The sequence below is a fragment of the Heterodontus francisci genome, chromosome 38 (genome assembly GCF_036365525.1).
Source record: "Heterodontus francisci isolate sHetFra1 chromosome 38, sHetFra1.hap1, whole genome shotgun sequence".
Taxonomy (NCBI): Eukaryota; Metazoa; Chordata; class Chondrichthyes; order Heterodontiformes; family Heterodontidae; genus Heterodontus; species Heterodontus francisci.
In genome coordinates, this window is record NC_090408.1 from 38,180,896 (window position 1) to 38,194,386 (window position 13,491).

Consider the following 13,491-nt stretch of genomic DNA (forward strand, 5'->3'; position numbering starts at 1 on the left):
AATGGTGGAACGATTAAAATTGAAGATGCTCAAGAGGCCAGAATTAGAGGAGCACAGACATTTTGGAGGGTTGTTGGGCTGGAGGAGGTTATAGAGATAGGGAGAGGCCATGGAAGTATTTGGAAACAGGGATGAGAATTGTAAAATAGAGGCATTGTCAGGCCAGGAACCAATGTAGGTCAGTAAGCACAGGGGTGATGGGTGAACGAGACTTGGCATGAGTTAGGTCATGGGCAGCAAAGTTTTGGATGACCTCAATATGAGAGGCTGGCCAGGACAGCATTGGAATAGTCAAGCCTAGGATTAACAAAGGCATGGATGAGGACATTGGGAGAACTCCCTAATCCTCTTTGAATAGTACCATGGGAACTTGAATACTGATGCAAGCAGTCATTGCCTTGATTTACTATCTCTTCTGAAGGATGACTAATTTAAAGCGTGTTCTCTTTATCTCTTTCAGCTCTGAGGCATTCAGCATCAGGAGAGGCGCAAGACAAGAAGCCAAGAAGGTGATGATTGTCATAACCGACGGTGAATCCCATGATAGCCCACATCTAAAGCAAGTCATTGAGGACAGCGAACGAGACAACATCACCAGATATGCCATTGCGGTAGGCAATCTACACAATGCCAAATCCAATCCTAGACACCGTTCACTGGGTTAGTGGCTATCAGTGTGTCATGTAGTGTGCAACTGAGCCATACAGGTGGCAAGGTCCCAGGGTCAATCCCGGGTTGAGTTGACAAGTTGATGTTTTTCCCAGAGCAGTAGCTGGGCCACTGTATTTAGCTTCAACTCCCTTGATTTAAGGATGGAGAAAATCCTCTAGGATCTCTACTCCTGTTTGGTTTCCTGTTGCAACAACTTGCATTTATATAGCGCCTTTTAACATCGCAAAATGCCCCAAGATGCTTCACGCATCCTGTTGAAGAGTACACTTGGTGGGTATCCGCTGAAGACAAGATTGGGCTTTACTATGATGCTCCCCACAGTTGAATAGCAAGCTGACACTTGCCACCTGTCTTGAAGAATGGGCAGCTAGCTGGAGGAGGTTCCTCCTCGGTCTATGGCTTCAGGAGAGAAAATTCTTTCATTTACTAAAAGCTTCATTCTGCTCTGTAGGTGCTTGGATATTACAACAGGAGAGGCATCAATCCAAGTGACTTCCTAAAGGAGATTAAATCAATAGCAAGCCACCCGGATGAAAAGCATTTCTTCAACGTCTCTGACGAATCAGCCCTGAAGGATATTGTGGATGCACTCGGAGCACGAATCTTCAGCTTGGAAGGTAAACACTCTTTGGTATTTCTGTGGGATTTTGGTATGCTTTAAAGAACAGAAATACTTGTAATTATAAAGGAAAGCCAGCATGGATTTGGAAGGTACTGTGGAAAAAGCTTTGGTGGAGTTGCTGCAGTGTATCTTATAGATGGTATAAACTGCAACCATGGTGTGCCAGTGGCGGAGGGAGTGAATGACTTCTGATGTTGTTGGGTAAAAATAGAATAGCCTCCACTCCCCACTTTGATATCCTTCACCTGGATTAACGCAAAAAAAAAGTAAATGTATTTAATCAGAATAGTAACTGGACATTTTAATACTGATGAACCTGTCCCTCTTTTTAATAATAGGAACCAATATTCAGAATGAAACATCTTTTCAGCTGGAAATGTCACAAGCGGGATTCTCAACACATTTCGTGGAGGTAAGTAAGAGTAACTCATTCTGTTTACATTATCTCTTTTGACCAATTAGATACATTTTAGCCTGTTGTCACCCAACCTCTCCAAGCGGCTTAAGGGCAGTCATAGATCAAAAGATGCCGGATTCAGTTGCGTTAGATGGTCTAAATCAGGGGTACAATCGGGGAATAATTGGTGTCAACCCTCCCGAGCAAAGAGGTCAGAGGTTAGCCAGGGAGAAAAAGGAAGAACTTGTATTGATCTAGCTCTTTCACAACCTCAGGATCTTCCAAAACGCTCTACAGCCAATGAAGTACTTTTGAACTGTAGTTGCTGTTATTATGTAGGCAACGTGGCAGCCAATATACTCTTGGGAAGCTCCCACGAACAGCAATGAGATACAGTGACAGACAACAATGAGATGCCAACAGCTGATTGCTATCAGGCATCCCATTATTGGAAAATCCACATGTGGAAGTCAAGTGATTCTTGGCTGCAGTCCTTCCCCACCCCACGGTCCAAAAGCATCTGACACTCACTATCTGGGAAAAATATTGGTTGAATTCCCTTTTAGCTGTGGGTACCTGAGGGTTTCCTGTGCCCAGGGAACTATATCCAGCAAGAACAAGCAACTTCAGCAAAGAAGAAAGGGGGCTAAAATGCGACCAAAAAATGTTGAGTTCACGAGTTGGATCACAAGGCCAATACATCCGATGACCCATCCATTACCAGCATTATTATACATATTCATGGACTCAGTCTTCAGAATTCCTAGAATAAAGTGGTTGAGAAATCAAACTATTTTGATTTATTTTGGCCTTTTATGATTCCAGTAAATTCCTGGCTTACAGCACAAATATTAAACTCATGACATTCAAAATTACCTATTCTTCGAATTGTGGTAATATCTGCAATATTGTGCTCAGAGCAGAAATAAATCTTATCAACTGCTGTAAATCAGCCAAAAAAAAAACATGAATATTCTCCAAGTTTTACTAATCTAAAAAATGTTTGCAGTCTGTCAGGAAACGTTGGAGGAGAAATGGATCTTCGTAACACCTTTTTTTTGGGGGGGGGGGATGAAAAATTAATATGGGAGAAGCCAATTTTAGGACACGATCGCTTGCTCCTGATCTCCCCCAGAACAACATCAACCAGCAAATTGAAAGCCAGCAACTTCCAAAAGCACCAGCTTGAAACAGCTTTTAGGCCCCTCAAATGTACTAAACAGGGGCCTAACACCCATTTTAGGACACCACTGCCAAATTCGGCAAAAATTGGGTGGAGCATTTGCTGAGTATTCTGCATTTACAGCAGCCTATACTGGTGATCCTTAAAGGGACAGATGAAGACCTTGATCATAAGGTAAATTAACTTTTTTGGACATACGTCATGCCAAATTGAACCCTTCGATGTCCATTTTCACTGAAATATGTTTTTTTTATTTGTTCATGGGATGTGGGCATCACTGGCTAGGCCAGCATTTATTGCCCATCCCTAATTGCCATTGAGAAGGTGGTGGTGAGCCTCTTGAACGGCTACAGCCAATGTGGGGTAAGTACACCCGCAGTACTGTTAGGAAGGGAGTTCCAGGATTTTGACCCAGCGACAGAGAAGGAACAGCAATATAGTTCCAAATCAGGATGGTGTGTGGCTTGGAGGGGTACTTGCAGGTGGTGGTGTTCCCATGCAGCCACTGCCCTTGTCCTTCTAGGTGGTAGAGGTCATGGGTTTGGAAGGTGCTGTCTAAAGACCCTTGGTGCGTTGCTGCAGTGCATCTTGTAGATGGTACACACTGCTGCCACTGTGCATCGGTGGTGGAGGGAGTGAATGTTTGTGGATGGGGTGCCAATCAAATGGGCTGCTTTGTCCTGGATGGTGTCAAGCTTTTTGAGTGTTGTTGGAGCTGCACCCATCCAGGCAAGTGGAGAGTATTCCATCACACTCCTGCCTTGTGTCTTGTTGATGATGGACAGGAGGTGAGTTACTCACTGCAGAAGTCCCAGCCTCTGACCTGCTCCTGTAGCCATAGTATTTATATGATTTGTCCAGTTAAGTTTCTGGTCAATGGTAACTGCAAGGATGTTGATTGTGGGGGATTCAGCGATGGTAATGCCCTTGAACATCATTGCCTGTCACTTGTGTGGTGTGGATGTTACTTGTCACTTACCAGCTCAAGCCTGAATGTTGTCCGGGTCTTCCTGCATACAGGCACGGTCTGCTTCAGTATCTGAGGCGTTGTGAATGATACTGAACATTGTGCAATCATCAATGAACATCCTCACTTCTGACCTTATGATGGAGGGAAGGTCATTGATGAAGCAGCTGAAGATGGTTGGGCCAAGGACGCTACCCAGAGGAACTCCTGCAGTGAGGTCCTGGGACTGAGATGATTGACCTCCAACAATCACAACCACCTTCCTTTGTGCTAGATATGACTTGAACCAGCGGAGACTTTTCCCCCTGATTCCCATTGACTCCAGTTTTGCTAGGGCTCCTTGATGCCATACTCAGTCAAATGCTGCCTTGATGTTAAGAACATCACCTCACCTCTGGAATTCAACTCTTTTGTCCATGCTTGGACCAAGTCTGTAATGAGGTCAGGAGTCTCTGGAGTGATCTTATGACCCATAGGCAAAAGTGATGCCCACTGAGCGACAGCTGATACTCCAAGTGTGTCCCTTTCATCAGAACCCTGGACTGGATCTGTTCTTTTTCTGTTCTCACAATTGGTTGTCCAATTCTGTTTTGTTTACAGTATTTGTTTTCATTTCATATCTGCTGCACTTGACACAGAGGCCCAAGTTTGCTGATGAACTGCCTGAAGATAGGCAGGCCAATAAGGCCAGAAGTTGATATTGAGTGTGGCTCAGGCCTACCCATTTTGGTGCAGGCCGCCAATACCCAATTTCTAGGCCTATGGCATTTCAGGCCTGTAAACCTTATCTGAAACTTTATAATCCTGTCTTGTCTTTTTTCCAGGTGCTGGCTTGACCTGCTGTGTATTTCTGACATTTCCTGTTGTTAGATCAGTCACCATTAGAGTTGGCTGGAAAGAAGCAATGACTCACATTCGTGCTGTTGGCTCAATCATTGCTGATGGATAAAACCCAATGCATTGCAACATCATCAACTAAGATAGACAGACAATTGGAAAACAAACCTCACTGACAGATTAAAAATTGTTATGGTTTTTATCATGTTCTCCTGGTGAACTGTTGTGCTGCCAACCCACAGTGGTATGATTTTGCATCCTGGAGGAGCCTCCTCCTCTTTGCCAGACTGTCCATTCTTCCCTCCACCTCTGCTATTCTGCTGCAATAATTTAGACCTCCTCTGGACCCATCTTTTGTTTTTACATTTGTCTCATTATCACCTCCTTTTGCCTTGGACCACCATTCCTCTTGCTATTTTAGCACTCCAGCCCTCCACCCAATCAGAGACCTCTCTCTTTTCCCACCCCACCTTTTCCCCAGCTCTGCACTTGCTTCAGAGCTGTACATCTCCAACATCTTCCAGTTCTGATGAAAGGCTATGAAGATTGCCCCGTATGAGGCCCGCCACGGACCTTGTCGCCGGCGGGGCCCGGCCTGATTTCCACGGAGGAGGAGAGGCCTCAGGGCAGGCCCCCCGCCGCCACATGACAATGGGCCCTGCATTTAAATAATTAAATACATCTACAAACCTGACATAATTGCAAGGCCGTCTCTGCCTCCATTGTGATCTTCAAGCCTTCTGATCCCCATTCGGGGAATCGAGGTGCCACACTGGTTGGGAAAGAGAACAGGTCAGTTTTTCCATGCAGGGAGGGGAAGGGGTATCAGCGATAAAGTTTTCTCACTGGTGGAGGGGATGGTGGGAAAGGGTAAAGTTTATAGTTGGTGCACTTTGTGGGGGGGGGGAAGGTCATTTGGAAAAGGGGAAGGTCATTTGGAAAAGGAAAGTGTTTTGGGCTGGAGAGGGCAAGTATTTAATATTGTGGTTGTGGTAGAGGGGTGGTGCTGGGAGAGGTGTAAAAACACAAGTTTTAATTTTACTGATAAACGTTTACTGCTTCTTTAAAAAATCCCGGAAGGGCTCAAAGCCCTTTAAAAATGGCGTCAGCGCCTGCGCACAGGCAGGTGACGCCATTGCTGGTGACAGACAGGCCGCACCCTCCATGTGAACAGGGGTGGGGGAGGGGGGGTGGGGGGGGTCGGCCTGCACCGGCTATCTAACTGAGCTGCTGCGCTTGGAATTGCGGCAGCTCTTTGGCGTGCAGGCCACCATTTGTTTTGCCTGCCGTCCATTTCGGCGGTGGACCTATAGAGTTCTGCCCACTGTCTGTTCCAACCTCCCATTTGAAGGAGAGAGAATGGTGGCAAGGGGCCAACACACAGTGGAAAATGGTAACATTTATCTGAGGGGAGGTTAAGGGAATTTACTCCCCTGCTAATTTTAGCGAGAAGAAAAAAGTAGTGCCCGCAATTTTAACTGCAGGCGGGTTTTGGTACCAAGATGGAAGTGGTGGAAAATCACAGTCTAAAGACCTACAGTCGATACACCCAGCTGGATCTTGTTCTCCCCCGGGTGTTCGGTTCCATGGCGAGGGGGTGGGTGGGGGTGTCCTGAAAATGGCTCCAACGAGGCACGCCACGGACCTCAACACGGGAGAGCCCGGCCCGATTCTCCTGGCGGCGGTGAGGCTCCATGGTGGCCCCCGTGCCGCTGGGCGACGGGACCTCAAATAGAATATTCAAATCAATAAAATGAATACATTTAAATAGACTTACCTGCGATCTTGAGGGCCCGCCGCGATCTTCGGTGCAGCAGCCGACACTCTCACGCCTTCAAATCTCCGTCCGGGGAAACGTCACACTGGTGGGGAGGGGGGAGGAGGTAAGATTTTCAGTGCAGTGGGGTGGGGAACGGGGTTAAATAAATGTAATGGGACTCAGGGATGGTGGGAAGGGTTGAACTTAAAACCTTGTGCAATTTGTGAGGGGGGAAAGTCAGATGTTAAAGGTAAGTGTTTTTGGGGGAAGGGCAAATAGTTACTGTATTTGTTATTGGGGGGTGGGAAAGGGGCATCATAAATTTATTTAATGTTGGGGTAGTTACGTCTTTAAAAAGTTAAATGTGCCAGCAGGACTGTCTGCCCTTTAAAAATGGTGCCTGCACCTGCGCACAGGCAGCTGATGCCATTGCTGGTGCCGGACAGCCCGCTCCCTTTGTGTGATTGGGGGGGGGTGCCCGGCCATTCAAATGAGCCACTGTGCAGGAGATTGCGCGGCTATTGTGCGTGTGACCCGCGCAGGCGGACCGCCATTTTTTGAGCTCATTGCTGAGATCGGCGGCGGGATCTTAAAATCCAGCCCATAGAGCGGGATCGGCTTCCTCAGCCATCTCGTACTCAGGATGGTTTTGGGTGGGTGTGGGGGCGGGGAGTTGCTGGGGTCCAGGGCAAGGGAGGCCTAAGCTTTCCTTGTGGGCCCCAGTATATATTGTGCTCTGGTATTCATGTTTGGTCTCGCTTTCAGATGCTAACTGACCTGCTGTGGATTTCCACCAGTTCCCGTTTTTATCAATAACACCATAATGCAGATCACTCGCTCCTAAACTGGGGCAAAGCACGTAGCACCAGATTAGAACCCTCTTTTCTAACACACTTCCTCCTCCCTCCTCCCTCCTCTCCCCCAACCCCAGCCAACTCTCCTTTACATCCTCTGTTTCAGGATTGCGGGGACCCCTGTCCAGAGGCTCCTGTGCACCTCCACGAACACCTTTAATGCAAGAAATAGGGCATAAGTTTGGCTACAATTGCACCCGCAGTTTCCTTGAAGGACTCAAGCAGGATTTTCAAAACCATCAGCTTTTAAAGACAAGATATCGTTTGCCCAGTCCTGTTCACATTGGTTACCTTCTGTTGCATTAAATAATAAACATTTCGCTGAAAAGGAGGATTATACTGTTTGCTATATTTATTGAAGGTTTGTGGTGACATGGCTGTGTTTTTTGGCCCCTTCTCTAAACACAAACGCCAGGACAGTGAGACTCTGTTACAAACGTCAGCTTACTTGCCTAAGAAAAAAAAAATCTTTTAATCAGGCGACCTAACAGGAGCTCACACCCTTAACATGCATGTGGCGGGGGGAAAATTGTTACTTTGGAATTTTTCTCATGTGTGCAGGATCTCCTTTAGATCCAAGCAACACGTTCAACTTTTAAAATATGCGTTGCTTTTTTTAAAAAAAAAGATTAAATGTAATTCTTGGGAGTGGATTCCTAGAGCTGGAAAATGCACAGAATCAAAGATTTATTGATTTAATTGTGTTCTTGGAACAAACTTGGCAAAAAGAAAGTATATGGTTGTTACTGATTTTGCAACTGTAGTTTTTCAAAGGGAAATTAGATTTTTCCTTTGAGTTGAGCTGTAACAAACGACTTTGAATAAGAGGTTTTTGGTCAGTTTGTCGGTATTACTGTACCAAGGCTCATTCAGACATTCCGGGATTGGTTGCCATTTTTCTGTGATTGGTTGCCAATGTCCAGTGGCTGGTCCCTGTTCTCTGGTGGAAAAGGAAATGGTTTGGTCCATTTGTTCTCCAATATATTCAATTGTGCTTGCTGACCTACATTGATAATGCCTCACTTTAAAAATTCTCATCCTTGATTTCAATTCCCTCCAGTGCCTCGCCTGCTCTCTATCTCTCCAGCTCAACAAACCCTGCAAGATCTCCGCACTCCTGCAGTTCTGGATTTTTATGCATCCCCTGTTTTAATCACTCTACCATTGGCGCTGCGCTTTCAGATGCCTGAGCCTTAGCTCTGGAATCCCCTCCCTAAACCTCTCCGCCTCTTTCTTCTCCTTTAAGGTGATCCTTAAAACCTACATCTTTGACCAATCTGTCCTAATATCTGCTTATGTGGCTCGGTGTCAAATTTCGTTTGATAACCCTCCTGTGAAGTGGCTTGGGACGTTTTACTCTGTTAAAGGTGCTGTATAAATGCAAGTTGTTGTTGTGTTATTGTTTTTTTCACTTGTGATCTCAATTATTTCCCCCTCCCATTTGCAGGATGGGATACTTCTTGGTGCTGTGGGAGCCAATGATTGGACAGGTGCCGTCTTAAAACAAACCAGTCATGGCCGGGTGATTCCTCCCAAGGATGCCTACATGAAAGAATTTCCCGAGGAACTGAAGAACCATGGGGCCTATCTTGGTACGTGAGGTCAAATGCCTACGTAACTGTTGTTGCTCTTCGGATGTAATTTGTTCTGCGAACACCTTTGTGACTTTCTAATGTAATTATGGCTATATAAATGCCACTAGTGTTTGGAAAATACTGAGTCATACCATAGCAGCATACATCATTAATCATCGATGTCTTTGCCTGCTGTAGGAGCAATGGACCCTGCTGTAAAGGGGCTTTGTCAGCTCTGTAAAGTTAGTTGTTAAACAAGCCTTCATGCCTTGGTTTTTATTCATGAGATGCAATGACACTATTTAAGTTACAAAGTCACAATCGTGCTTTGATACACTGTTGTCGGACTGTGTAATGATGAAGATCAACTTGGATCTTTCATTCATAAAGGAAGAAAGACTTGCATTTATATAGCGTCTCTCACAACCTCAGGACATCCCAAAATGTTTTACAGCCAATGAAGAACTTTTCACTGTTCTAAAGTAGGAAAATATAATAGGAGGGAAAGGGAAAGGTTCTGTCCATGATAATTCCATACATGGGAGGGTATGGAAAATGGTTTGGTCCGTTAGATTTCCATGCGGTAAATGAGTTTATCCATTGGAATCCTGTCCAACATGAACAGGAAATGGATTGGTCCATTGGAAACCTGTGCTGTGACCAGCCACAACCTGAATCAAAAAACAAAAATATACTCGAGACACTCAGGCTGCACCTGTTGAGAGAGCACAAGTCAATATTGTAGTTACACAAAAATAAAAGCAAAATCTGAGAGAGGTTTCTCTCTCCACAGATGCTGCCAGACCTGCTGAGTATTTCCAGCACTTTCTGTTTTGATTGCAGGTACACAACCCTTCCTCAGAACTGTCTTTATCTGTCTTGTTGCTGCGTGTAATCTTGTTGAATTCCTTTCTCTTTATCTCCCTGCCTTTCACTGTTGCATCTCATTTATTCCCCTCATTCGTAAATAAACATGTGTGATTGGAGCATTGGTTCGATTGCTGAAATCTGGATCTGTTGCAGGTGGGTAACGAAGCAATGCTACTTAACCAAGGAGGAAAAGGCACCAAGAAACTGCAACTGTGACCTTGTTTCGCCCCAGTTGTTTAAATGTGTTTTTTTTTTCACTTAAGATTTATTTTGTTTCTATCAGAACATTCCTTATTCATGAGCAGACTGCTGTTAAGTATCTAATAGAGAAACAATGTTCCAAAACCTCAGTGTTTTGGCCAATTTGGAGCATCTTTAAAAACCTTTAGTTTCATACTTCTGATTTAAAACATGTGAGCTTTGCACTGTAAGAAACACAGCAGCCAATCTGCGCACAGCAAGATTCCACAAGAGCAATGGGATAATGACCAGATAGAGAGACTATCCTTTTTAGACACAAAAACAAGAAATGCTGGATTCACTCAGCAGGTCTGGCAGCATCTGTGGAAAGAGAAGCAGAGTTAACGTTTCGGGTCAGTGACCCTTCTTCGGAACTGACAAATATTAGAAAAGTCACAGATTATAAACAAGTGAGGTGGGGGTTGGGCAAGAGATAACAAAGGAGAAGGTGCAGATTGGACCAGGCCACATAGCTGACCAAAAGGTCATGGAGCAAAGGCAAACAATATGTTAATGGTGTGTTGAAAGACAAAGCATTAGTACAGATTAGGTGTGAATATACTGAATATTGAACATCAGCAAGTGCAAACCTGAAGAAAAACAACCTGAAAAAAACAGTGGGTGAGCAAACTGAACAAACTAAGATGAACTGAAATAAATACAAAAAAAGATTGTAAAAAATGTAAAAAGGAATGCCAAAAAAAAAGGGAAGAAAAAATAACTAAAAATGAAAGTAAAGTGGGGGGCTGTCATGCTCTGAAATTATTGAACTCAATGTTCAGACCGGCAGGCTGTAGTGTGCCTAATCGGTAGATGAGATGCTGTTCCTCGAGCTTGCGTTGATGTTCACTGGAACACTGCAGCAATCCCAGGACAGAGATGTGAGCATGAGAGCAGGGGGGAGTGTTGAAATGGCAAGCAACCGGAAGCTCAGGGTCCTGCTTGCGGACTGAGCGGAGATGTTCCGCAAAGCGGTCACCCAGTCTGCGCTTGGTCTCCCCAATGTAGAGGAGACCACACTGTGAGCAGCGAATACAGTATACTACATTGAAAGAAGTACAAGTAAATCGCTGCTTCACCTGAAAGGAGTGTTTGGGGCCTGGGATAGTGAGGAGAGAGGAGGTAAAGGGGCAGGTATTACACCTCCTGCGATTGCAAGGGAAGGTGCCCTGGGACGGGGACGAGGTGGTGGGGGTAATGGAGGAGTGGACCAGGGTGTCGCGGAGGGAACGATCCCTTCGGAATGCTGACAGGGGAAGGGAGGGGAAGATGCGACTGGTAGTGGCATCACGCTGGAGGTGGCGAAAATGGCGGAGGATGATCCTTTGGATATGGAGGCTGGTGGGATGAAAAGTGAGGACAAGGGGAACCCTGTCACGGTTCTGGGAGGGAGGGGAAGGGGTGAGGGTAGAGGTGCGGGGAATGGGTCGGACACGGTTGAGGGCCCTGTCAACCACAGTGGGGGGAAATCCTCGGTTGAGGAAAAAGGAGGTCATATCAGAAGCACCGTCATGGAAGGTAGCATCATCAGAGCAGATGCGTCGGAGACGGAGAAACTGGGAGAATGGAATGGAGTCCTTACAGGAGGTAGGGTGTGAAGAAGTGTAGTCGAGGTAGCTGTGGGAGTCAGTGGGCTTATAATGGATATTGGTAGACAACCTATCCCCAGAGATGGAGACAGAGAAGTCGAGGAAGGGAAGGGAAGTGTCAGAGATGGACCATGTAAAGGTGAGAGAAGGGTGGAAATTGGAAGCAAAGTTGATAAAGTTTTCTAGTTCGGGGCGGGAGCAGGAAACGGCACCGATACAGTCATCAATGTACCGGAAAAAGAGTTGGGGGAGGGGGCCTGAGTAGGACTGGAACAAAGAATGCTCGACATATCCCACAAAAAGACAGGCATAACTAGGACCCATGCGGGTACCCATAGCGACACCTTTTACTTGAAGGAAATGCATGGAGTTGAAGGAGAAGTTGTTCAATGTGAGAACAAGTTCAGCCAGGCGGAGGAGGGTGTTGGTGGATGGGGACTGGTTGGGCCTCTGTTCCAGGAAGAAGCGGAGAGCCCTCAAACCATCCTGGTGGGGGATGGAGGTGTAGAGCGATTGGACGTCCATAGTGAAGAGGAGGCGGTTGGGACCAGGAAACTGGAAATTGTCAAAATGACGTAGGGCGTCAGAAGAGTCACGGCTGTAGGTGGGAAGAGACTGGACCAGCGGAGAAAAGAGAGAGTCTAGATAGGAAGAAATAAGTTCAGTTGGGCAGGAGCAGGCTGACACAATGGGTCTGCCGGGACAGTCCTGTTTGTGGATTTTGGGAAGGAGGTAGAAGCGGGCTGTCCGGGGTTGCGGGACTATGAGGTTGGAAGCTGTAGAGGGAAGCTCTCCAGAGGAGATGAGGTCAGTGACAGTCCTTTGGACGGTGGCTTGATGTTCGGTGGTGGGGTCATGGTCCAGAGGGAGGTAGGAAGAGGTGTCTGTGAGTTGGCGTTGAGCTTCTGCAAGGTAGAGGTCGGTACGCCATACAACAACAGCACCACCCTTGTCTGCAGGTTTGATGACCATGTCGGGGTTAGACCTGAGAGAACGGAGTGCCTCAAGTTCAGAGGGGGACAGGTTAGAGTGAGTGAGGGGGGCAGAGAAATTGAGACGACCAATGTCTCGCCGACAGTTTTCAATGAAGAGATCAAGAGCGGGTAAGAGGCCAGGGTGAGGGGTCCAGGTAGAGGGAGAATGCTGGAGGCGGGTGAATGGGTCTGCTGGTCGGGGGGAGGACTCCTGGTCGAAGAAGTGAGCCCGGAGGCGGAGGCGACGGAAGAAGAGCTCAACGTCATGCCGAGCGCGAAATTCATTGAGGTGGGGGCGTAAGGGGATAAAACTGAGACCTTTGCTGAGTACAGAACGCTCAGCATCAGAGAGGGGGAGGTCAGAGGGTATAGTGAATACACGGCAAGGGGTCAGATCAGAAGGGGTGGGGTCAGAGGGAAGTGAAGCGGAAGGAGGATCTGGAGGGGCATTAGTCCCCATCAGCTGCTGGAGCTTGCGTTCCTTAACACCTGAAAGGAAGAAAAAAAGTTTTTTGTTAATGCGTCGGATGAGACGTAAGATGAGATGAAACTGTGGAGTAGAACAAATTTGAGATAAGGTGAGACGGTGCTGCTGGAGAGAGAGGTCCAGTGTGTGCATATGGCGGCGCATAGCACTGAGTGTGGATCTCAGGATGCGGCGAGAGTAGCAGTCCGAGGAACGTTGTATTTCTCGGAGATACCTGTGATCCTGGGTGGTTTCAAAGCATGATGGGTGAAACTGCAGTTGGAATCCACGTGGAATCAGTCGGAGCCGGAGACAGTCACTGAGGAAGGAGATGTGGCTGTGAAAACGGGTTTTGGTAGATACCTTATCAAACACCAGGAGGGAAATAGAAAGCAATGAAGGTGAACAAGGTAAAAGAGACAAACGAAAATCCCGTCGGAGAGAAGAGCAGAACTTCTTCAAGGTAGGCATTCCTGGAAGAGAAGTG

At 46.6% G+C, this 13,491-nt stretch overlaps 1 protein-coding gene across 1 annotated transcript in view; it reads left to right on the forward strand.

Annotated features, from left to right (window-relative positions):
* Positions 1-13,491, forward strand: part of itga11a (integrin, alpha 11a) — a 138,557-nt gene that overhangs the window by 76,337 nt on the left and 48,729 nt on the right. Inside the window, exons 8-11 of the mRNA XM_068018134.1 lie at positions 461-611; positions 1,124-1,289; positions 1,633-1,706; positions 8,739-8,883. Coding sequence (XP_067874235.1) covers positions 461-611; positions 1,124-1,289; positions 1,633-1,706; positions 8,739-8,883 — 536 coding nt within the window. The remainder of the gene's footprint in view (positions 1-460; positions 612-1,123; positions 1,290-1,632; positions 1,707-8,738; positions 8,884-13,491) is intronic.